The following is a 24,177-nucleotide window of genomic DNA, read 5'->3' on the forward strand; positions in this document are numbered from 1 at the left end:
TTGAGCGCTCACTTACAGGCTCCACGAACTCAAACATCTTCCTCTCCTGGACCTCCTGCACCTTGAAGACGTACTCCAGGGAGACCTCGTAGAAATGCTGCCGAACCAGGTCCACCTGGCTGTCCGCCTGCAAGCGCCGGGGAGATGAAAGAGGAAACAGGGAGTTACGAGCGAGCGGGAGCGCTCGGCCTCGCGACCAGAGGACATCTGGGTGTAATGGGAAAGTGTCCGTGCGGAACAAACTCGGCTTCAGACCCCAGTCCAGGGCTGGACAGATGGCACAGTGATTAAATATAAACCTGATTCACATGAACAGGCTCTTTCTTCAGCTGAAAAATGACTCATGTTCTCACCTCCCTGACAGCTGTGCAGAAAAGCAGGCATTAGAAGCGAGAAAAACGAGAAGTCGCTGCATACTTAACGCTAAAAGTCAGTTCTCCGCTTTCTGGAAAGCGCTGCGGCAGGAGACTGCCCGCAGCGTCCCGGGGCCGGTGCAGGCAGCACACGCACCCTCGGCGGGTCAGACGACGGCAGATCCCCTCTGCTCTGCACGGTGAGCCCAGGGCAGCAAGAACAGGGGTAAGCCCCAGGCCCAGCATGTAAAATAGCCTCGGCACGCGGAGCGGAGCGGCTGCACTGGGAGCGGGTGAGGGACACGGGTGGCCCCGGCTGCCGTCCTCGACACACGAGCTGCTACGCTTGCTCGTGAGGCTTCGTGCAGAGCGGCCCAGGGCATCGCGGCTGCTGGTGGTACCCAGAGGGAGGTCGGTCTGCGTGACCCAGCACCAGTACACGGAGCTGGGCAAGGAGCCTCACCCCCTGCACAAACCACCACCGAGTCGCTGCTCAGCGGGAGACGAGCTCTTCCACCCCGGCCGGGGACAACGGGGTGCCCTCACCAGCAGGACCCTCGCTGTGCCCGGGGCAGGGCTGTCCCCAGGGAGGAGGCTACACTGCACCACGCACCGCGTCGGGGCCGGAGACACGGCCGGCCCTCGCTCTGCAACCACCAGCTGGCAAACACCCGCTGCACTCCAACAGCAGCTCACTCCTGCTCGTCTGCGTGACACAGCCGTGGAGTGGCCCCTTTTTCCCAGGACCCACCAGCAGCCACGGTGCTGCGTGCCCAGGGTGCACAGGCAGGGGTATTTAGCACACAGAGCTCCGAAAAAGCAGAAAATGTGATGCAATGAACAACCCCAGGCACCAGTACAGGCTGGGGCTGACCTGCTGGAGAGCAGCTCTGCAGAGAGGGACTGGGAGTGCTGGGGGATGACAGGGTGACCATGAGCCAGCAGTGTGCCCTGGCTGCCAAGAAGCCAATGGGATCCTGGGGTGCATGAGGAGGAGTGTGGCCAGCAGGTCAGGGAGGTTCTCCTTCCCCTCTACTCTGCCCTAGAGAGGCCCCATCTGCAGTGCTGTGTCCAGTGCTGGGCTCCCCAGTTCCAGAAAGACGAGGAGTTACTGGAGAGAGTCCAGCGGAGGGCTACGAGGATGAGGAGGGGACTGGAGCATCTCTCCTACGAGGAGAGGTTGAGGGAGCTGGGCTTGTTCAGCCTGGAGAAGAGAAGGCTGAGAGGGGACCTTAGAAATGCCTCTAAATATCTGCAGGGTGGGGGTCAGGAGGACGGGGCCAGACTCTTTCCAGTGGTGCCCAGCGACAGGACAAGGGGCAACGGGCACAAACTGGAGCAGAGGAAGCTCCAGCTGAACATGAGGAAGAACTTCTTCCCTCTGAGGGTGACGGAGCCCTGGCCCAGGCTGCCCAGGGAGGCTGTGGAGTCTCCTTCTCTGGAGATATTCCAGCCCCGCCTGGACACGGTGCTGTGCCCCCTGCTCTGGGTGACCCTGCTTGGGCAGGGGGTTGGGCTGGGTGACCCACAGAGGTCCCTGCCAACCCCTGCCATGCTGGGATTCTGTGAACTCTGCCAGGAGTTAAACGGCAGACTGAGCTTTGTGTGTTATTTAACTTGTCAACAGCCAACGCAGCAGAGCATTCCCACGGCGTCCCCCTCTCTGCGCCCCGCCGCAGCAGCCGCACGCATGGGTGCTGTCACCCTCCAGACGCAGGCAGCAAGAGGACGGTAGGAGAGACCAAACACCGCATCTGCCGGGCTCCAAGGTGCTGCTCTTGGGACATCGGGGGGGTGGTGTCCAGTGAAGCCTCAGGCTCCTCCTGCACCGGTGGTGGTCACCCCAGGCTCACGGAGTCACGCAGGCTGGAACAGACCTCTCAGATCACCAAGTCCAGCCGTCACCCCGACACCCCCGCGCCTGCTGAGCCGTGCCCCGAAATTGGCTTTCCTAAACCGCCGCCATCATCAGCGCTGCTCGCACGCACGCGGGCCGCGGCTGCGGGACCCCGGCGGGCGGGGACCCCCCGCGGGCTGCCCCGTTCCCCGGCGGGCAGGGACCCCCGGCGGGCAGGGACCCCCGGCAGGCAGGGACCCCCGGCAGGCAGCCCCGTTCCCCGGCGAGGCCGGCGTGGGGCTCCCGGCGCAGGGCCCAGCCCCCCCGGCCGCCTCAGGCAGCGGCCGGCAGATGGCGCCAGCAGCCAGCGCGGCTCACACGGCCTCGGCCCGCCTCCCGCACAGCGCCCCCTGCCGGTGCCTCGGCGCGCCTCCGCACAGTGCCCCCTGCCGGCACCTCGGCGCGCCGCCCGCACACAGCCCCTGCCTGCATCCCACACCCGGCACCGCGTCCCACACAGCCACCGCCTGCGTCCCCCCACCCCACACACGGCCACTGCCCGCATCCTGTACTGCGTCCCGCACGCAGCCACCGGCCACCACCTGCATTGCGTCCCCTGCCTGCACCCCGCACCACATCCCACACACGGCCACCACCTGCACCCCACACAAAGCCACCGCCTGCATCCCACACTCGGCACTGCATCCCGCACACAGCCCCTGCCTGCACCCCACCGCCCCGCTGCTCTGGCCCTGGCAGTCCCGCCGGGCCGATCTCTGGCCAGGGCAGGGGGTCACCGCGCTGAACGTCGCTGCTGCAGCCCGACAGCCAGGAGCGGACCCCCACTCCCCCCTGTGCCCCACACCAGCACACCGGACACAGACCACGGCAGAGCGTTACGGCGCTGTTCAAACGCCATCAGCACGGGGCCCCGCAGCTCCCCGGACACAGGGTCGCTCCCCCAGTCTGTCATTTACCGACCCGGAACACCCACGCAAGGACACAGCAGCCTCGCAGGGATGTCAGCCCTGATTCTCACCTCTCTCCAGCCCTGGTTTGGTGGGGGACGCTGATTTGTGCCACAGATGTCCTCACGCTCTCAAGTCCCCAGCTCTGCTGGGCACCGCCCCACCACCGGAGCCACCGCCTGCGCCCACCAGTTCCCCCAGAAACGCTCGGCGACACACCAGCATCACGCCCAGCGGCACGGCACCCACCCCGCACGGACCAGCCCAGCTCTGCGCCGCCGCAGGGGATTCCAGGTGTGGAAGAAGCGACTGAAAACTCCGCGTGCTCATCCCGCAGGAGCCGTTGGCACAGCCGCGGACGGCGTCCCGAGGCAGGCTGGAAGCACTCGGCCGGATCGCTCCCCCCATGAAGCCGCTTTCGAGCGGGGAACGAGGCATCGCTGATTCGTGCTGGCACACGGAACCAGCTCCTTTCTGTTGCACTTTCTCATTATAAACTCTCTCTCCTTTTTGACTGCTATCCATTTCGGGACCTCTCTGATTTTACAGCCAGGAAAAACAACGCTATCAGCTGCGTAAAGCATTCAAAGCTCACCACGGTTACTGCCAGACATGGAAAACCGGCGGCTGCTCTCACCTCCTGAAGCTGGGATTCTTTCTTCTTCGAAGACAAGTTTAAGTGCTTCTCTAGGACACCACAATACTTCTCCGTCTCCTTGTCGTATTTCTTTTTGGCATCCTACAAAACAGAACAAAAAGTGTGAGGCCGAACACGGCGGCAGCGGGGCCAGCGGTGAGGATCCACGGCACCCGGCAAGCCCCGGGCGGGAGCTCACCCCCTTCTGCACCGCACGAGACGGGGCCGGGGCCAAGGGGCATCGGCTGGAAGCAGGCCAAGCTGCTTTCACCCGTGAGCGTCGGGCAGCTACAGGAAAGCAGCTCGTGCTGCCAAAATCCGAGACGTCAGGGAGTCCCTCTGTTCCCTGAGGGGAGACCTGAGAGCCCTCTGCAGCTCCCTGACGGGAGGTCGGGGTGAGGCGGGGGTTGGTCTCTGCTCCCCAGTAACCAGCGATAGGACGAGAGCGAATGGCTTCAGGTTGTCTCAGGGCAGGTTCAGCTTGGATATGAGGAAAGATTTCTTTACTGAAAGAGTGGTCAGGCACTGGAACAGGCTGCCTGGGGAGCTGGAGGGGTCCCCATCCCTGGAGAGGTTCAAAAGCTGTGTAGACATGGCACTTGGGGACATGGTTTAGCAGGCACGGTGGTGTTGGGGTGATGGTTGGACCTGATGGTCCTAGAGGTCTGTTCCAGCCTTCATGACTCTGTGATTCTATTCCCTGAGCTCAGAAAAACGTCCAGGCCCAGGGCTGGCCCAAGGACAACACAGGTAGGTGCTTGCCAGCCAGCACGTGGTCCCAGGGCCACAGCCCACCCCGCCACCCCTCGCCTACCCTCCGCGTCACCCAGGACGATGGCACAGCACCCCAGCTGTCTGTGGCAGGAGCAATACAAGAAGATGTCACCCTTAACTTCTCTTCTGCACCTCTGACCCCAGCCCCAGCACCCCGACATGCCAGTACGAAAGACACCGCTGACACCTGCCAGTAACCGGCTCCTGTCCACAGGACCCCTTTTTGTCATCTTTTTTTGTTTTGCTGCACGAACCAGGGCAGCCGGGCCGGGCTGGGCCGCAGGGAGCCGGGCACACCGCTGCCAGGCAATCGCGGCCCCGCCGGGCTGGCATGTGCTTCTTGCAGGCAGCGCAGGTTGTTATAACAACAGGAGAGCTGCAGACAGCGGCTTTAATATCGGAACAAAGGCAGGAAAGCAGGGGGAGAGGGGGGCCAGGCTGTCTCTCAGCTGCCCTCAGCCACACCGGTGCTTCCCCGGGCTCACCCGTCCTGCCACAAGCTGTCCAAATTCCCGTGCAGCCGCCCAGAGACACACTGGGGGTGGGAGCACAGAACGGGGGGCTCAGGTGATGGGGAACCCCCTCTAAGAAAATGCTAATTCTTGCTTGGGTTAAGAAAAATATAGTTCACTTCATCTGGCCTGTGATTTTTGGCCCTTGGCAAGTTACTCGGTTATGGGTGACTCGGAACGCTGAGGCACCTTCCCGGGAGCTGGATTGTCCCCGTGTCCACCCAGCAGCAGCGCAGCACCTCCTCCCACGGCCGTGCCCAGCAGGGCCCATCCCTGAGGGCCACCACCACGGCCACGTGGCTCTGGGCACCGCTCTGCACCCCGAGCAGGGCCTCCCGGAGGAGACCGGGGCTCGGTGCTGCAGCAGCTTACCTTAGCGGCCCCGATCTGCTCCTTGCGAAACTTCTCCAGCGGCGTGATCAGCACCTCGCTGGCGTTCTCGATCTGCGGGCAAAGACAGCCACAAGTCACCCATCATCATTTACCCAGCTCAGCCCCACACACCCGAGCCGAGCCACTCCACAGAAACCCTCCCGCTTCACCCTCCCCAGCTCCATGCTGGCTGAGGACCCAGGCGAGGCCGAAGGGCTCGTACCAACCCTGCTCCTCACCCCACCGAGTCCCACCCACACCAGCGCCAGCCATTTTCCAACAGCAAGACACCATTACTGGTGCTCCCCAAGCGTGCCCCCCATGCCCAGCTCACCCTCCCGTCCCTCTGCTCTCCCCTGTGGCTCTGTGGTGGGTGAGGGAAGGGGCACCGGGGCTTGCAGCCGCCGCACACCACGGTGCCGGGTGCCGTGCCACCCACCGCGGGCAGAGCCGGCAGCAGCGGTGCCACCGTCACCCCGCTGCCGGCGCGTGCGGGGCCGTACCATGCGCATCCGCTCGTCCTCCAGGTTCCGCAGCACCGTGGCGAACTCCTGCAGAGACTTGGCTGGAAGGGACACACCCGCACGGTCAGCATTTAACATTTTATCTTATTTTTAAAGAAAGAGAGAGACTGAACAGGGGTTTTTGCTTGCTTATGTTTTGGAGGGTTGATTGTTTGGAGGTTTTTTTATCACCTTTGCTCCCTCCCCAGAAAGGCTTCCAGTTGCCTACAAAAGCAACCTGTAGCAGAGCATCCCCAGCACGGTGTTCCCACACGGCACCTTCACCTGGAACCCGCCCCACCCAACGGCCGGGCGCTGATCCCTGCTGCTCAGCCACGCTCGGCGCACGAGCGGCAGCTCACCAGCACGTGCGTCCCGGCAAGGGGACTCAGATGAGCAAGCTATTTTTGCCGAGATAGTCGGCACAAATAAATAAGCAAAGTTAAAGCAGGGCTAAAGCTCATTTGCTCTCCTGGCTCCAGGCAATGTGCACAATAAGCTCTGGAAGTTCAGCTGGGGCAGAAGCAGGACAACATGGAGAGAAGTGGCTGAAGCTGCTGCCCTGCGCCACGAGGAGCTCCATGGTGGAGCTGGGCTTGGTTCGGAGAGAGCTGCCAGGCTCCTGCCGGGTCCTCTGCTCCTGCAGCTGCCACCGAGGCTGCTGCTCCTCTCCCTCAGCTCACAGCCCTTGCAGTGCATTTAGCCACGACCTCATCTCCAGATCCCCGCTCTCCAGGGCAAAAGGGCTGGACAAGGCAGATGGTTTCAGATACGGGCCATCTTCCTCCCTTCCTGTCTGGCAGGGCTAATTTAGGCCAAGAAGCAACAAGTGATCTCCTTGAGAAGGCTTTGCTGACACTGAACCAGGAGAAACACGCCATTTCCAGAGCGCCAGAAAGCAGCCAGGCAAAATCCCAGGCCCCTCGGCACCCTCGTGCGGTTTCTGCCCCACGCCCTGCTCAGCTCGGGGGTCCGGAGCGCGGCTTCGGGGCTGCCCACGGCACCAGCGCCGGCACTCACCTATGCAGATCTCGTCATCCGTTTCCGCGTCGCCGATGCAGCGGAACTTAAACTCGTTGAGGGAGTCTGCAAACTTGCGCTTGGCCGCCGACAGGTCTGCCGAGAGAGCCGGAGAGGGGACATTAGCGAAGGAAGCAGCCCACCAACGGCACAGGCGGAGGTGTCAGCCCAGCCAGCCCGTCCCCACGGAGGGACCCATCCGATGGGGGCACCGGGGAAGCCCACCCCAGGGACGGGGCTCTGCAGGCTCCCGGCCAGCACCCGCCAAAATACGCTACAGGAGAGATGAAACCTCAGAACACCGTGCAAGCTGCGACGGAGCGATGCAGGGGGGCACAGCCGGGGCAGCTCCCACGCCGTCCCCCCAGAGACGGCACCTCTGCACCGGCTCCCAGCCCCGCGCACCGGGGAGAACGCAGAGGTTTATTGCTTTCCAAGCTGCAGATTCTCCCCGAGACCTGAATCCTATTAAGTTCTTACTTGCAGTGACCCGAGCGGATCCAGGATCGGCTTTTCGACCCGGCCCCGTAACCCCGCACACGCAGCCACACAGGGTCCCGGGTACTGCCAGGCCGCCGTGGACTTGAGCAACGCGAGGGACTGCAGGCACGCAGGCAGCGTTGGGAAGATGTAATGCTAATTCCCCTGTGTGTTTCTTCACTCAGAGTCCAAAAACTTGGTGGTTTTTTTTCCTTTCCAAGCACAGGTGGAAAACACGCGTGTGCACACAAAGGCCATTTCCTCCTCCCGGACAGCACCAGCCAAAGGAGAACCACAAAGGAACCCAAGCGTTTTGCTTTCCCTGTGGGATAAGAGAATTTAGAGCTTTCTCTGAGCATGGCAGCTGCTCTCCGAGCACCTCTGCTTAGAGCCCTGGGGATGCTCCTGCCCACAGCTCAGCCCTGGCTGCCTTCCTTCCACGGGCCCCACGCACCCGGCCGAGCAGCCCCCTTCCCTCGCCGGGCTTGCGACCTCATCCCGGTCCCGGGAGCGGCCTGGCCTCCTGCCTCCTCTGGAATAATAACGAAGATGACGTTAATGATTTAAGGAGCCATTTCCTCTGCCTCTGGCTCCGTGCTGACCACCAGCCACGCTCCCCCCGCCGACACCCTGCCCACGTCACGTGCGGCAGCGACCGCGCACGAGCCAGGGCGAAGCCGAGAAGCCTCCGGAGCCGGCAGCACCCACCAGCAATGGCCCACAGCCCTTCTGAACAGGCGAGGGAGAAGGAGAGAACTCCCGGTGCGACAGCGATAAAGGAGGACGGCTGGCAGCCGCTCGCTGACCGACACAGCCAAGGCCCCGCGCCGAAGCGGGTGCTAAAATTAGCGGCAGAGAAGGAGAGAGGGACACCCGCACCCGCATCTCCGGGAGCAAGCGAGGAGCCAGCACGGAGGGGCCCCACCGCCCTCCCTGTGCCACCGCTAGACCCACCCGCACCCCTAGCACCCTGCCTTCAGAGCTTGAACTTCTCACCTACACTTCAGGGGAAAAAACTGTGCAGTGGAAGCAGCCGATGCTCACGGCTGTGCTGCAGGCAGGGGAACGCGGGGAAGGCGAGGAGAGCGAGCGTGCTCACCGCTCCAGGGGCCAGCACAGCCCCTGGGGCTGCTGCTTCCCCAGGGCGGTGGACAAGCAAACCCAAAATCCTACAAGGGCTCGACAGAAACTTCTGCTTCTTCTCACGCACAAGTACAGCCACCCGGCTCACGCGCGTGAGTCACAGCCTGGCTGCGCCAAGGCCTGCGCGAGTTTTGCTTCCAAGTTCTCCAGCTGGCTTCATCAGCCGACCGCAACTCCAGGGAAAAGCACCACAAAGCCAGAAGAATCCCTCTGCCTGAGCAGCGCAACCGGCCCGGGGCCCAGGTGCCGGGGGACGGTGGCCCTGCAAGGCGAGGAGCTGGGCTGGCCGGGTGGCTCTGGGGACGCGCCGGGGCTGGCAGCAGGGCGCAATGTGGCTGCGGGGACAGCGCGGTGGGGGGGACAGCCCAGGGGTGCCCAGATGTGTCTGCGCAGCCCAGCTGGCGACGAATCCCTCCTGTGCCCATCGCGGCCGCAGCGCAGAGCACTGTGGATCTCCAGGGGCTGCGAGGAAAGGGTGACGTCTGGCAGAGGCACCCCGGGAGGTGAAAACAGCCCCGCACAAGCTGCTGAAACACCAGGAGGTTGGGCCCTGCCACCCCCGGGGCTGCAGCCACCTCGGGAGGGTCTGGGGGGCAGCCACTGGGGAGCCACGTGCCTGCCTGCACCCAGATCCGAGACAAAACCGCGTGGAAAAGCCACCAGGCGAGCAGCAGCACAGCGGATCTCTGTGCCACAGGGCAGGGCTCCTCAGCCCGGCACCCCAAGCGCGCCTGGGTTACCTCCTCTGCTCCACGCACGTCGTGCTAAAGCGACGGCAAAATGTGCCATCCTCCCCCCCGCTCCAACACCGGGCCGTCCTGCCCCACAGCCCCCACACCCAGGGCTCTCCCTTCCCCTCCCCAGGCTGGCCGTCCCGTGGGGGGCTGCCGTCGCAGGCCTCCTCCTCATCGTCACCCCCACGGCTCCCCGCTCCCACCCCCAGGCTGGCAGGGACGGGACGATCCCTTTGGGAAAGGCCACTTGACAGAAAACAGGCGCACGCACCAGATGCCAGAGGTCCAGCTGCGTAGCTACAGCAACCAATAATCAAAATAAAATGCCCCTTTTAAAGTGATGTATCGGCTTGTTACTGCAACACAGGGTTACTCAACCGCGCAGGGGAGCGGCCCTGCAGCGCTCCCCTCCCCGAGCACTTTCCCAGCCTGGAAGAGGGTTTATGACCTGAACCGGGTGCAACGGGGGAGAAAGCTGCAGAGGACGGGGACAAGTGACATGGAAGGAGATGTGACCTCGCAGAGGATGGAGGTACTGTCAGGGGACCATCCCAGCAAGGAGGGAGGTGGAGCCGAACGCTGAGGTCTGATCCTGTCCTTCCCGCAGGCTGGAGAGCAGCGATCGCAGATGGAAGGAGGTGGCCGGCTCCTGCGACCCGCACTGCTCGTCCCCAGCTCCGCTCGGCCACCAGCTTGGCACAGCTGAGCGGTGCAAAGGGTGCAGGCAGGGGATCTGCCTCCAGCTGCTGCCTGCCTGCTGCGGCTCGAGCAGCTCCTGAGCTGCATCCCCACCATCGCCGCATCCCCGTCATCCCCACCATCGCCGCATCCCCACCATCGCCGCATCCCCACCATCCCCACCATCGCCGCATCCCCGCCACCCACAGCAGGAACAGCACGGAGCAGGGACGGCTCCCAGCCCCTGCTGACCCCCTTGCCCATCCCTCCTCCCTCAGGCCTGGCTCAGGGGTCAGCCCGCTTCCCCCCGGTACCCACAGCCCTCCTCCTCCCTCCAGCAGCCCGGGAGCCAGAGAATTGCTGGCGGAGGTCCCATCCCCACCTCACACCTCCAGACATCGGGGTTCCCTCCAAGCCTGGATGAAGCCAGCGTTACTCCAGCCTGCAGCCCTGCAGGGATCAGCAGCAAGGGAGCACCTCGTGCTCCCGCTGTCCATCCTCCCAGATCACCCCGGCATCCTCCTCCTCCTCCGCTAAGAGTTAAATCTTCTTTCTGGGAAGTGGTTGCTGTGACTGCAATGAGACTGAAGTGGTTGCTTTTCACATAAAAAGCCCCTTCCAAAGGAATTTGGAACCATCGGAAAAGGCTGTTTATAGAAGGAAGATGTGATTTCACAACCCCCCTCCATGTGCACAGCACCTTGGGCGCAGGGACACCCGGTCCCAGGCAGGCCCGCAGCAGGCAGCCCTGCTCCCCGGGGCGCAGGCGTCGGATCCAACGTGTCCCCGCGCCAGGGGACTCAGCCCCGGAGCTTCGGCCACTTCGGGGACGCCACTCGCACCACAGCCCCGCGACCAGCCGCTCCCTCCCCATCTCCAGCTTCGTTCTTCAGCTGGACATCTCCCCTCCACGCAACACCCCCACCACCCCCTCCCTCTGCGCTCAGCGTTCAGAACGTTTTCACGGTTTCCCAGAAGGAGCACGGCGGTACGGCGCGCCGAAGCCTGGGCAGACAAACCGCAGGGAGCTTCTCCCTGAAATCAGAAGCTGTCAGAGGCTGAGAAACCTTCGCACCTCCTCCACCTCTGCGCTTCTCCTGGCTGGGCTGGGCGGCTGGGAAACCTGACCACAGGACACAGAGCGGAACCACAACACATCAAAACGGGATGTCAGGCAGATGGACTTCTCCTGCCCGCTGCTGCCTGGTGGCTGTGCGGTCCCCGGGCCCCGCAGTGCCTGTCAGAGACCGGGTCAGCGGGCTCAGCAAGCCGTGCTGCTGTCTCAGAGAGCGGGGGCTCTCCCCAGAGCTGACTCTGCAGCCAGCTTGCTATTTAAGCTGGAAAAATCAAAACTCGCTCTGGCCCAGCTGCACTACGGGGGCACGCGGACAGAGGCAGGAGCGGCAGGACGGTGCGGGACGCTGCGGGCAGCTCACGTTGCAGACAAACCCTCCGACAAGCCCGGGAGCGCAGGGTTAACGCTGCTGCAGAGGGGACAGCAAAGGACACCGATCAGGCCAGCTGCACGCTGCAAGGCAAGTTCCAGCACTCGGTCGAGGTGTCCGACAGAGGTTCTGCTCCCTCAGAGCGGTATTTCCACACTTCCTGCAAAGAAAATTGCTTAATAGCCTATATTTAATGCTCCATTGGACAACAGGAACTGAGACTCCTGCCCCTTCCTTCCCCCGCAGCAGGGAACGGCCGGCTCAGGCTGCACGTCCCCCGGAGAGCGACCGGAGGGTCCCCAGCAGGGCAGGAGCCTGTTCCCTCCTCGTCGGCACCTCTGCGGGGCCGTCAGCAGCGGCCCTGCCTGTCCCCTGCCAGCACCAGGGCCCCACCACCCTGAGCAGGCCCCCAGCCCCTCGCTGGAGAGGTGACCGCGCTCCCACAAGGACAGAAGCCACCAGCTCCCCCCCAACATCACAGAATCCCAGCATGGCCGGGTTAGCAGGGACCTCTGAGATCACCCAGCCCAACCCCCTGCCCAAGCAGGGTCACCCAGAGCAGGGGGCACAGCACCGCGGCCAGGCGGGGCTGGAATATCTCCAGAGAAGGAGACTCCACAGCCTCCCTGGGCAGCCTGGGCCAGGGCTCCGTCACCCTCAGAGGGAAGAAGTTCTTCCTCATCTTCAGCTGGAGCTTCCTCTGCTCCAGTTTGTGCCCGTTGCCCCTTGTCCTGTCACTGGGCACCACTGGAAAGAGTCTGGCCCTGTCCCCCTGACCCCCCCTGCAGATATTTAGAGGCATTTCGAAGGTGCCCTCTCAGCCTTCTCTTCTCCAGGCTGAACAAGCCCAGCTCCCTCAGCCTCTCCTCGTAGGAGAGATGCTCCAGTCCCCTCACCATCCTCGCAGCCCTCCGCTGGACTCTCTCCAGTAGCTCCTCATCTTTCTTGAACTGGGGAGCCCAGAACTGGACACAGTGCTCCAGATGGGGCCTCTCTAGGGCAGAGCAGAGGGGAAGGAGAACCTCCCTCGACCTGCTGGCCACATTCATCGTTCGATGCTGAATTTGTTCCAAGAGGTTTAAATCCTCTCTCTCTGTGCTTCCCCACAGAGGTCAGCAAAAGCCCCATTCCTGCGAGACGCCGCGGTCCTCTGGACCTGGCACCGTCCCCAAGCTGCTCTCACCCCTAACTAGCAACGACTTGTTTGTTAAATAACTTCTCCACCGGGTAGCTGGAGCTAACCAGTGATTTAGGACAGGACTGCAGCTGCTGGCAGATTCCCCCTCTGACTCCCCACTGGAGTAAATACGTAAAACCAGGCGAGCAGAGGCTACCCCGCCTCCGGCAGCAGCTTCTGCCGGCGTGGTCGTGCACAGAAGCCCGGGGCAAGGCTGCCCTGGCTCAGCACGTGCCAGAGATCGAGGTCTGAGGGTGCCACACCAGAGGGGAGGTGACCCCAAGGACCGGCGCAGCAGGCACAGCCCCTGCACTCACCCCACATGGGACCCCCCAAGGCAGGGAGAGCATCGCTGCCGTGGCCCCGCAGCACCCCCAGCCCCCATTTCGGTGCCTTTACCGCACACACAGCCTCCAGCCAAAACGCAGCGCCGAGCCTCGTATCACCAGCACACACGGGGAGGCCAAACCCCACCTCCCCAGACGCCAAAACACCCTTTTAGCATGGAGATTTTACAAATACCTGTACCCTACACACCACGCTTCAAGGGAAAAAACCCACAACTGCCTGGGTGTGCTAAAGCGCAAGAAAAATAGAAAGCTCTCTCCGAGCAGCCCCAAGATCGCAGCTCGAGGAGGGGCCGCAGCTCCTGCGCAGCCTCCTCCCGCACCCACAGGAGCACACCGCGCTGCTGCCCAGCAAGGCATCACCGTACGCCTCGCTTCACACACTCAGCGTGGCTTCGTACGGCAAAAAGGTTTGCCAGAGGGACAGAGAACCCATTGTAGGCTGAATGGGACTATTGACTGGGCTCAAATAGCAGGTCGGATTTGAGTAACACACTGAAGACATGAATTATTTTCATGGTATTTTAAGAGATAAAAGTCCTGTGCGTCGTGAAAAACACAGTCAGCCTGTGGAGGTACTGCCTGGCTGCACAGCTAAAATTATCCCTCCGCTGACCCCCAGCCCAGCACCCCGGCCACCCCCAAATCCATAATGTTTGGAGTTCTCCCGGGAGCCTTGCCAGGCCAGGACATTTTTGCAATGCTTCCCGAGATTCCTGATGAAAGGTGCTGAAGATTCAAGGGAAAGGAAGCAGGATGGAGCACCAGGTCTCCTGGAGCAACGGCTGGATTCCCAGGAAGGTGGAGGAGGTTTCGAGTCCTGGGGACTCAAGGTGACCCTCGCCCACAGCAGCCAAGGTTGCCGGTGTCCAGCCCTGCATGCAGGCGAGGGGGAACAGAATATCACAGAATAGTAGGGGTTGGAAGGGACCTCTGTGGGTCATCTAGTCCAACCCCCTGCCCAAGCAGGGTCACCCAGAGCAGGCTGCACAGGACCTTGTCCAAGCGGGTCTTGAATATCTCCAGAGAAGGAGACTCCACAGCCTCCCTGGGCAGCCTGGGCCAGGGCTGCGTCACCCTCAAACGGCCCAGCTGCCGGGAAAAGGAGGGTCTGCTGGCAGCGGGTGGCTTTGCCTCGTAGTGGCAGGCAGGTCGTGCCGAGGAAGAAAGGAGACAGATGTAAAAAACAAGAGAGAAAGCAAGCAGGAAGCCCCTGCCCAGCTGCGGGCTGGGGTCGTCGCTGGCTTTGGAGGGGCCGGGGAAGGCAGCCCCTTTTCTCGCAGCGAAGGCAAGAGCCTGCCCTCAGCCCCAGCCCACCGCAGCCAGACGCCGCTTCACCAAGAACTTCAAACTCGGGCTACGAGGATGAGGAGGGGACTGGAGCATCTCCCCTACGAGGAGAGGCTGAGGGAGCTGGGCTTGTTCAGCCTGGAGAAGAGAAGGCTGCGAGGGGACCTTATAAATGCCTACAAATATCTGCAGGGTGGGTGTCAGGAGGATGGGGCCAAGCTCTTTCCAGTGGTGCCCAGTGACAGGACAAGGGGCAATGGGCACAAACTGAGGCACAGGAAGTTCCGTCTGAACATGAGGAAGAACTTCTTCCCTCTGAGGGTGATGGAGCCCTGGCCCAGGCTGCCCAGGGAGGCTGTGGAGTCTCCTTCTCTGGAGATATTCAAGACCCGCCTGGACAAGATCCTGTGCAGCCTGCTCTGGGTGACCCTGCTTGGGCAGGGGGGTTGGACTGGGTGACCCACAGAGGTCCCTTCCAACCCCTACTATTCTGTGATTCTGTGATTCTGTAAAGGCAGCTTCAGGGAGAGAGGAGCTGTGTGGGGCTCCGAAACACCTGGTCACAGACGCACGAGGCATCGCAGGCTCCCGCCTGCTCCTCCCGTCACCCACGCTAGAAACGGGCCAAACCTGCAACCCCTGTCTTGGTAACCCGCTGAGAAAACGCCGGTGGCAGCGGCTGGAGGTCAGGCTGCCGGCAGCCCCGCCGCGACGCCCCGCACCGGGGCCCGGGCTCCGGCAGCGCGGGGGCAGAAGCTGCTCCCTCGGGCCCACGCCGCTCCGGCCACTCGGCCGCTTCCAGCGGCTGCCGCCCGGTGCGAGGAAGCGATGGTTCATCCAGTTCTGGACATCCCAGCCCGGTGCAGAGCCTGCTTTGCCACAGGCACTTGGAGCAGGGGTCTCGCCGCCGCTCTCCATCCTTCCCATTCAGCTTTTCTTAGCACTCGGCCACCACTTCCTACTGCAGCGAAACCCGAACAGCAGCTTTCGTGACTCGGATCTTTATCTCACGGGGCTGAGATGCTCCAGGAACCCATCGCATGCAAACAGCTCTGCCTGGTCCCCCCCTCCCCGCACCGTCGGCGGGGGTGTAAATGGCCAAGGCAGCGGGGATGGGTTAACGAAGTGGTTAACGAAGCAGCCCTCATCACCGCAGGGGTCGTACCCAAAGGGACCCCCACCTCAGCGCCGGGCATGTGAACCACCAAACAGCGATGGGCCCGATGACCTCCCTGTCCCTCTGGGAAGGGGAGACGCGGGGAGGCTCCCGTCTGCCCTGTCCTCCCCTGCGCGGAAAGTTTCAACGATTTTCCCTACTTGTCCAAACGGGATTTTTTGGGATTAACGGCTCCCAAACAAGGGCGCAGTGACAGGAAACAAAGCAATTTGAGAAAGCCAGCAGCCGGCTGCGAGCGTGACCTGCCCGTGCCGTGCTGGCAGAGCACCGCCAGCCACCTCTACCTGTGGCAAGGGCAAGGAAAGAGAGCACAGAACCCAGGAATGACGCAGACGGGGCCCGGAAAGGCTTCCCGTTCCTGGAGACACCCAGAAGACAGATGTCTGCAGCCGCAGGAAGGCACATCCTGGCGCAGGCCCTCGCTCCCAGCAAGGGGCACCGGGGCTCGGAGAAACGCAGGCGAGCTGGCAGCCACCACGAGACCCCTGGGACAGCCTGCGGGCACGAAGCACGGCCCAGTCCCCCCACAGCCCCCCAGTGCATCGCTGCCCACAGGCCCAGCATGGCCCGCTCGCGCCAGGGAAGGGGCAGCGGCTTGCCCGAGCACGGTCCCTGCGTGCACGGCAGGTCAGCATCCTCGGGGTGCCACCCCCACGCTGGCCCTGAACACCGGGAGCGTTCCGTGCGCTTGGCAGCAAAACAAAACAAAACAAAACGAGATTTCTCCGCTTCCCCACCCAACTGCCAGGCCTGGCACTTTTCCCTGTGTTTATTTTCATTCACATCCTGGTGTTGTTTTATGGCAGAACCCCCCAGCCCATCCCAGCCCGCAGCGGCAGGCGACGGCTGAGCCGGCAGAAAGCTTGCTGGCAGGCGGGCGGCCTCGGAGCCCGGGGAGGGAGCTCGGGGGGAGCAGACAAGGTCTCCACGTAAAATCAAACAGAAATATTCAATGCTCAAACACAGAGGAGGGACGTGTCGAAACAGCAAACACGGGCAACGGCTGAAGTGCCGGGAAAACTTCAGGGAAGCAGTAATGGAATGGAAAACTACGGCCCCAGCTCGCATTCCCAAAGGCAGCCGACCGCACGAGTGAAAAACGTGGTGCGGAAGCAGCAGCCAAAACCCCCGCACCACGACCAGGCCCAGGGACCGGCGGCACACGGCGGAGAGCGGCCGTCCCGCGGCTCCGTGCCCACCGAGCCGTCAGCCCGGCACCACGGGAGGCATTTCCAGCTTCTTCCAGGCAACGCGGATTTCAAGCATCGCACCGACCCCGCCGCCCGCAAGCTGCCCCGGGCAGGCCGTGCAGACAGAATCACAGAATCACAGAATCACAGAATAGTAGGGGTTGGCAGGGCCCTCTGTGGGTCACCCGGCCCAACCCCCTGCCCAAGCAGGGTCACCCAGAGCAGGCTGCACAGCACCGCGGCCAGGCGGGTCTGGAATATCTCCAGAGAAGGAGACTCCACAGCCTCCCTGGGCAGCCTGGGCCAGGGCTCCGTCACCCTCAGAGGGAAGAAGTTCTTCCTCGTGTTCAGCTGGAGCTTCCTCTGCTCCAGTTTGTGCCCATTGCCCCTTGTCCTGTCGCTGGGCACCACTGAACAGAGTCTGGCCCCGTCCTCCTGACACCCACCCTGCAGATATTTGTAAGCATTTATAAGGTCCCCTCGCAGCCTTCTCTTCTCCAGGCTGAACAAGCCCAGCTCCCTCAACCTCTCCTCGTAGGGGAGATGCTCCAATCCCCTCCTCATCCTCGCAGCCCTGCGCTGGACTCTCTCCAGTAGCTCTTCATCTTTCTGGAACTGGGGAGCCCAGAACTGGACACAGTACTCTAGATGAGGCCTCACCAGGGCAGTGTAGAGGGGAAGGAGAACCTCCCTGGCCCTGCTGCCCACACTCTTCTTGAGCGGCCAGCCTCGCGCCCACGAGCCAGCTGCCTCTGACAGCATGATGGAAATGCCACCTTTTACTCACATCTCCCCATTTCTCCCCAGGTCCCCACGCTGGGGAGTGCAGGCGAGTCCATGACAGCGCAACGCGCTGCCCTGCTAATTACAATTTCTCCTCCGAGCCCAGCCCGTTTCTCTCCTCTCCAAACCCTGGAACAAACCACAGAAGGGCAGCAGATTACTTTACCCTCGTTGCCACCATAATTCATCGACTGGAGCCTGGAATCACATTTCATTAGAGTAAAATGCCCTGCCCGAGACAGCTAATCGATTTAGAGGACACTAATCCAGAAGAAATTTGCTCCTGACCGAGGCAATGACCATCAGGCGAGCAGAAGGCCGGCGGGGGTCTCGCCGGGCGGGGGGCAGTTGGCAGAGCCCCCGGCCAGACACCGCACGCGGGGCAGGAGCAGATTGCCTCAGGCACCAGCCACACATTTGGATTAGCTTGTTATTAAACCTAATTAGTTAATAGCCAGCCGGGCAGAGAGCTGGCTTGATTTCTCAAGGAGCAGAGGCTTCGGGGTCCCATGGGGGACAACGGGTCTGTGGGCCTCCGCGCCCCGTCCCCACGGGCAGGAGAGGCAGAGTCCTCTGCGGCACAGCCCCACCAGCCCGAGCTGCCCACGGCGGGGGGCAACGCCTCGCCTGTGCCCCCCGCCTCGGCAGCCACCCCGCGAGAGGGGCTGCACCCATCCTGCCAGTGGCAAAGCGGGGTCAGCTCCCAGACCCTCGAAAAGCAGCTTGGCAGCAGCCCGCTTCCTTCTCCTCCCGAGGAGGCTGCGGAAATCCTTTTGTCTCCCGTGCTCCTCCACCTCAGCCGTAAGAACAGGAAAAATCCCACCGTGCTCGCCAGAACACCACCAGCAAGTGAGTCAATTTTTCCTGCTTTGGCAGGAAAATAAACCCCAAACAATTAAGACGTCCAGCAGCGCCAGGGAGGGCCGCAGGGTGAGAAATGGGATGCGTGGTCCAGGGCACATTGCTGCCGTGAACCTGGGCTTTCACAGAATCACAGAATGGTTGGGGTTGGCAGGGCCCTCTGTGGGTCACCCAGTCCAGCCCCCTGCCCAAGCAGGGTCACCCAGAGCAGGCTGCACAGCACCGCGTCCAGGCAGGGCTGGAATATCTCCAGAGAAGGAGACTCCACAGCCTCCCTGGGCAGCCTGGGCCAGGGCTCCGTCACCCTCAGAGGGAAGAAGTTCTTCCTCGGGTTCAGCTGGAGCTTCCTCTGCTTCAGTTTGTGCCCGTTGCCCCTTGTCCTGTCGCTGGGCACCACTGAACAGAGTCTGGCCCCATCCTCCTGACCCCCACCTTTGTGGCCACTGACAAGGGTGGGAATGCAACACCAACACGGAAAGGGCTGGGAAACCCTCCCGGCTGCCCGCAGCCCACCCTGGCTCAGGTGCCCTGGGGAGCCCCTGCCCAAGCAGAGCCCCGAGGAGCCAGGGGATCCCACCACCGCTGCGGGAGCAAGCGCAGGGCCTTCCCCCACACCCAGCACGAGCAAGGCGGAGGAGAGCAGGGCAGAGCCACCCAACCCTCCTGCTCTGCAGTGGAGCTTTTTATTTTTTTTGTAACACATTGCTAAGCAACCACCGCTCCGCGATGGCACGGTTCTGGACAGACGCTGCTTCAGCTAGAAAAATTAAAGAAAAACAGCAAAGGGATGCTCTGCCAGGCAGTGTTATTAAAAAGGCACATGCCAGCTTGTTTCACAGGTCGCTTGGCCCATGCAGAGAACCCTTTACGCTTCCCTCGTCGAGATACTGATGCAGGACGGCTAAAAAGAACGGTGGGGTGCTGGGGGAGCACGGCAGCCGGGCCGTGGGTCTGCGCCGCGGGCGAGGGCGCAGCACCCGGGCCCTTGGCCAGCCGCTCGCCGGCGCAGACAGCCCCGGCCCCCGCACGCACGGCTGCGACGCCGCTCCACGTGCGGCAGCCAGATGGTCCGGAGGCTGGTGCTCTTCCCACAAACCCCAGCTAGAAACAGGCTTGGCATCGCCACAGAGATGTCTCCTTCCCCCTCCACACCGCGGTCCCCGCTCCGCAGAGCATCCCGTGGCCACCGTCCTGCCCCGGCACACAGCCAGCATCCCGGACACGCTGTCGTCACCAGGGTCACATCAGCGGAGGTAGAGAAGCGCAGTTCCCTGCTCCTCCAAGCCCCATGTCCGCCCAGCCTCGCTGTTAGGAGCTGGGGGATGCCCCAAGGAGCACGCCTCGCCGGGAGCGTGCAGCCCGCAGGCCCCAGCCACGCACCCGGAGCCGTGGCACGGAGCATGCCGGGACGACGGGGAGAACAGCCCGGGCCACGGCGACAGCCGCTCGCGTGCCCGGGGGAGGACGCGGGGATGATTCACGCCGAGCAGCTGAGAAGCGAACAAGCTGTGCGGGTTTCGGTACGAGCTCCCCCTCGCTTTGCCAACCCTCCCCACCCACCACGGTCACGCTACAGCTACTCATCGCGCCGCATCCCAACTCGGCTCCGCTCAAAACCGGCGGATCAAAAATAAAACATCCCAGCACGGCGACAGACACCCGGCAAAGCCCATCCTCCTGCTGCCCCGAACCGCCATGGCGTGAGCAGGGTTTGCTCTGCCACGCCGCCGCCGCTGCCCCTCGCTCAGGGCGGGGGTCTCTGATGCCCTTTGCTGGGGTGGAGGGATGCCAGCCTCCCCGGCAGCCCTGCCCCGCTCCGTGCGCGGCCGCTGCTCTGGCGTGGGATGGCTCCCTGGGGTGCAGGGGGAAGCACGCAACGGTGTCAGGGTGCCTGCGAGAGGGGTGAGAGCAGGGGGGTCGGCGGTTCCGGGGAGGGGGCTGGCAGCACTGCGGGGACCCACCCCCCTCACCCCATCCCATTCCGCCTGCGGGCTCCTGGGATCTGGAGACCTGGAACCTGCAGAAAGCACGGGGACACGCAGCAAAGCCCCGGCACCGCTGCCTCCTCGCAGCAACCATGGGAACGGCATTTCCTCGCACGCATTTTCAGCGTCATTCTGAGTTGTCACCCCCAAAGAAGGAAAAAAAAAAAGGAAATCGAAACAGCCCACCGCCCCCAGCCCGTGCCCGGGGCAGGCAGCTAACCCCACGCACACCGCAGGCGCTGCTTCGGGATTGCGGGAACGGACGGAGACACCAGATGCGGCCGTGCTGACACCTCTGCAGCCTTGGAAAAACGGCCTCTTGGCCCAAACCAGGCAACCGTGCTCCGTGGTGGAAGCACGAGCAGGACTCAGCAGGTACCCAGCTTCTGGCGCTGGAGGAACACCAGGACATCCCACCCAGCGCCTGGGAAAGGGCCCCTCCAGACCCTCCACAGCCCCCTGTCCAGGCCCACCCGCCTGCTGCTCAGATTTTCCCCCTCAGACACCAGCGTGTGTGTCTGCAGGCTGCGGCAGCGCAGCCCGTCCCAGCCCCTGCCTCGCAGGGCAGCGGCAAAGCTGCCGCTTCTTCCCCAGCCCGGCACCCGCCAAGCCAAAACGGTCGAGTTTAACCCCACACTGGACGCCCAGCCCGCGCTGAGGCACACTGGGTAAGCGTACGGTGCTCCGGAGCCAACGTCGGCTGCACAACGACCCCTCCAGAGCTCAGGGTGGAGACCCACCATCAGCAACGGAGAGCATGTCCTGCGCAGGAGCGCGTCCCTGTCGCTGCTTTCCACCAGAGAGGAACAGGAGGAGCTGGCCACTTGTGCTGAAAATAAAGCCGACTATCATCATAAAAACATAGCATGGTTTGGGGCGGAAGGGACCTTACAGACCACCCAGTCCCACCCTCCTGCCACAGGCAGGGACCCCTTCCACCAGCCCAGGGTGCTCCCAGCCCCGTCCAACCCGGCCTTGAGCCCTGCCAGGGAGGGGGCAGCCACAGCTCCTCGGGGCAGCCTGGGCCAGGGCCTCGCCACCCTCATGGGGAAGAATTTCTTACACCTAACCTAAATCTCCCCTCTTTCAGTTTAAAGCCATTACCCCTTGTCCTGCCCCTACATGCCCTTGTCCCAGCCCCTCTCCAGCTCTCTCGCAGGCCCCTGCAGGCAGATGCACTCCAAGACCCCCTCTGAGGTCTCCCCGCAGCCTTCTCTTCTCCGGGCCGAACGGTCCCAGCTCTCCCAGCCTTTCCTCCCAGCAGAGGGGTTCCAGCCCTTGGATCGCTTTTACTACATTTACCATTTTACATTTATAATTTGTACTATCCCTCGTTTGAATAAAATACCAGACAAGCTGTTAAACAGGTGACTGCACAAGCCACGCAGGTCATGCAAAGGAGGAAGAAGTCCTCTTTGCCTTCGGCCCTGCTGGTGCAGGGGCAGGTCTGGCTGAGCTGTAACCACACACCTCTCCCGTGGTAGAAAGTGTTCCCACACCACGTTTCCCACGGCACTCCGAAAGGAAGAGAGGGGAAAAATACACGCTGACACGAGGGAGCCACATCACAGCCTCGCTGGGTGAACAAAGCAGGAAAAATCAGAGGCAACTCCTCTCAGCAGCCAAACCCCCAAACCACGTGCCTTTTCCCCAGCCTGGCCCTGCGGTTTGCTGGCCCGGCCAAGGCGCAGAGCCCACGGCGGCCGTGCAGGGGGCCCGGCCGTGTCCCCCGAGCTCGGGGCGAGCTCCTCGGGCAAAGCGGGGTCCCACCACCCGGGCAGGGGCCGGTGCTGCCGCCGAGCCCTGCGCAGCGAGCGCGGTGAGAGCCCCCTCGGCAGCACGCAGCCGGCCAGCACTGGGCAGCAGCCACGCACCAGCTCTCACGGCACAGCCAGAGCAGAACCAAACGCAGCCGGCCACAGCAATGCAACGGGGGGGGGGCATTTTTATTTCTGCACCCTCCAGAAAGCACAACGGCCCTTCTCCTCCAAGCCCGGTCTGCAGAAGTGCAGCTGTCTCCTAGCCAGGAGACCGCTTCTAGCCGTTAATGTTGGCACCTGCAAAAACAAGGGTCGTTCCCGGACAGGCCAGACCTAACCCTCTGTTTCTCATCCCCTCCTCTCCTCTGTGCATGGGCTATGGGAAGGTCTGGGTTGTTACTGCTTTCTTCAGGGATCAGAAGGGCAAAAGGATGAAAATATCCAAGAAAAGCTTTGGGGTTTCTCCACCCCAGGCTGCGCAGCGCCGGCAGGCGCCGGCAGCTCAAGCCCCCGTCACCCCAGATGGCACCGGGTCACGAAGCCGCCCGAGACACGGCTCTTCCTCCAGCACAGCCCAGGGCTCTCACCCCGGACAGGCCAACCAGGACGTCCCAGGTGCAGGGCACCGCATCACTGACTTGCCCAGAGGGCCAGGGCCTCCCCCAGAGTCACCCGGCCTGGGGGTCCGAGCCCGTGGACTGCGAACGGAGAGGCAGCTGGGGCAGGAGGCACCTGAAGGTACTGGCCAGAGTCTGAAACATTTCCTTATTGCCAGCCTAAGCCTTGTTTGTATCAAAAACGGAATTAACTGCTCAGGTTAAAGACTGGACAAGAGTTTCACTTTCGCTTCCAGGCGAGCTGCAGCGTCGGTGCCAGCGCCGGGTACGGCACGGCCACGGGCACAGCCATTTCACCAGGGCTCGGTCTCAGCAGGACCCTGTCGAGACGCAGAAGGGAACCCGTGTGCGGCTCACCCCAACGCGCACGGCCCGCGGGCAGAGCCCAGCGCGCTGACGGCACCGCCAGCAGCCACACGGCCACCCCGCTCGGCTTCCCGAGCCGCACGGCAGCCACCGAGCAGGACCTGCCCGGGAAAAACCCCCCGGCCGCAGCAAAAACCCCCCCGGCGACCCTGGTGCTACACAGCGAATGCAGCTCGTTAAATCCAGGTGCAGCGTGCGCGGACCGAAGGGCGACCGCACGCCGGGCCGGTGCCACGGGAAGGCAGCGGGGCCGGACGCGCTCCCAGCACGGCCCGGGTCCACCCCAGCATCACCCCTTCCCCTGCGGTCCTGCCCCTCCTCACCGCTCTGCGCTGACCCGGCCGAAAAACAGCCAAGGGAAAAGCGATCCAAAGCCCCAGACCAGCCCGACCGTGCCTTCTGGGAGCAGGGGCACCTCCGCCCTTCCCACGGGACCCCCAGGCCGGGGTCCAACCCTCGCACCCCTCATGGGGACGGGGTTTGCAGAGCCCCCGCCAGCCCCAGCCCGGCCGCACAAATTGCAGCCTGCGAGGAGCGAGCGCAGCAGCGGCCGGGGCGTGGACGAGTTCGGTGGCTTCAAATTAGTGCTTGGAGTCGGGAGGAAGGAGCGAAGCGAAGCGACAGCAGAAACGTGGCAGGGCACCGGCCTGCAGCCCCGGCACCCAGAGAGGACGACGGCCCGCGGCCCCCCGCAGCCCCACCGCCCCGGGGAGACCCACAGAATCACAGCATGGCAGGGTTGGCAGGGACCTCTGTGGGTCACCCAGCCCAACCCCCTGCCCAAGCAGGGTCACCCACAGCAGGCTGCACAGCACCGCGGCCAGGCGGGGCTGGAATATCTCCAGAGAAGGAGACTCCACAGCCTCCCTGGGCAGCCTGGGCCAGGGCTCCGTCACCCTCAGAGGGAAGAAGTTCTTCCTCGGGTTCAGCTGGAGCTTCCTCTGCTTCAGTTTGTGCCCATTGCCCCTTGTCCTGTCGCTGGGCACCACTGCAAAGAGTCTGGTCCCATCCTCCTGACCCCCACCCTGCAGATATTTAGAGGCATTTATAAGGTCCCCTCTCAGCCTTCTCTTCTCCAGGCTGAACAAGCCCAGCTCCCTCAGCCTCTCCTCGTAGGAGAGATGCTCCAGGCCCCTCCTCATCCTCGTAGCCCTCCGCTGGACTCTCT

At 63.1% G+C, this 24,177-nt stretch overlaps 1 protein-coding gene across 5 annotated transcripts in view; it reads right to left on the minus strand.

Annotated features, from left to right (window-relative positions):
- Window positions 1-24,177, minus strand: part of ARHGAP26 (Rho GTPase activating protein 26) — a 141,164-nt gene that overhangs the window by 113,336 nt on the left and 3,651 nt on the right. For all 5 annotated transcript variants that reach the window (XM_075441398.1, XM_075441396.1, XM_075441397.1 and 2 more), the window contains exons 2-6: window positions 6,977-7,072; window positions 5,957-6,018; window positions 5,454-5,525; window positions 3,796-3,897; window positions 17-127 (exon numbers count right to left, since the gene is read on the minus strand). In XM_075441398.1, coding sequence (XP_075297513.1) covers window positions 17-127; window positions 3,796-3,897; window positions 5,454-5,525; window positions 5,957-6,018; window positions 6,977-7,072 — 443 coding nt within the window. The remainder of the gene's footprint in view (window positions 1-16; window positions 128-3,795; window positions 3,898-5,453; window positions 5,526-5,956; window positions 6,019-6,976; window positions 7,073-24,177) is intronic.

This window comes from Opisthocomus hoazin, chromosome 22 (assembly GCF_030867145.1).
Source record: "Opisthocomus hoazin isolate bOpiHoa1 chromosome 22, bOpiHoa1.hap1, whole genome shotgun sequence".
NCBI lineage: Eukaryota > Metazoa > Chordata > Aves > Opisthocomiformes > Opisthocomidae > Opisthocomus > Opisthocomus hoazin.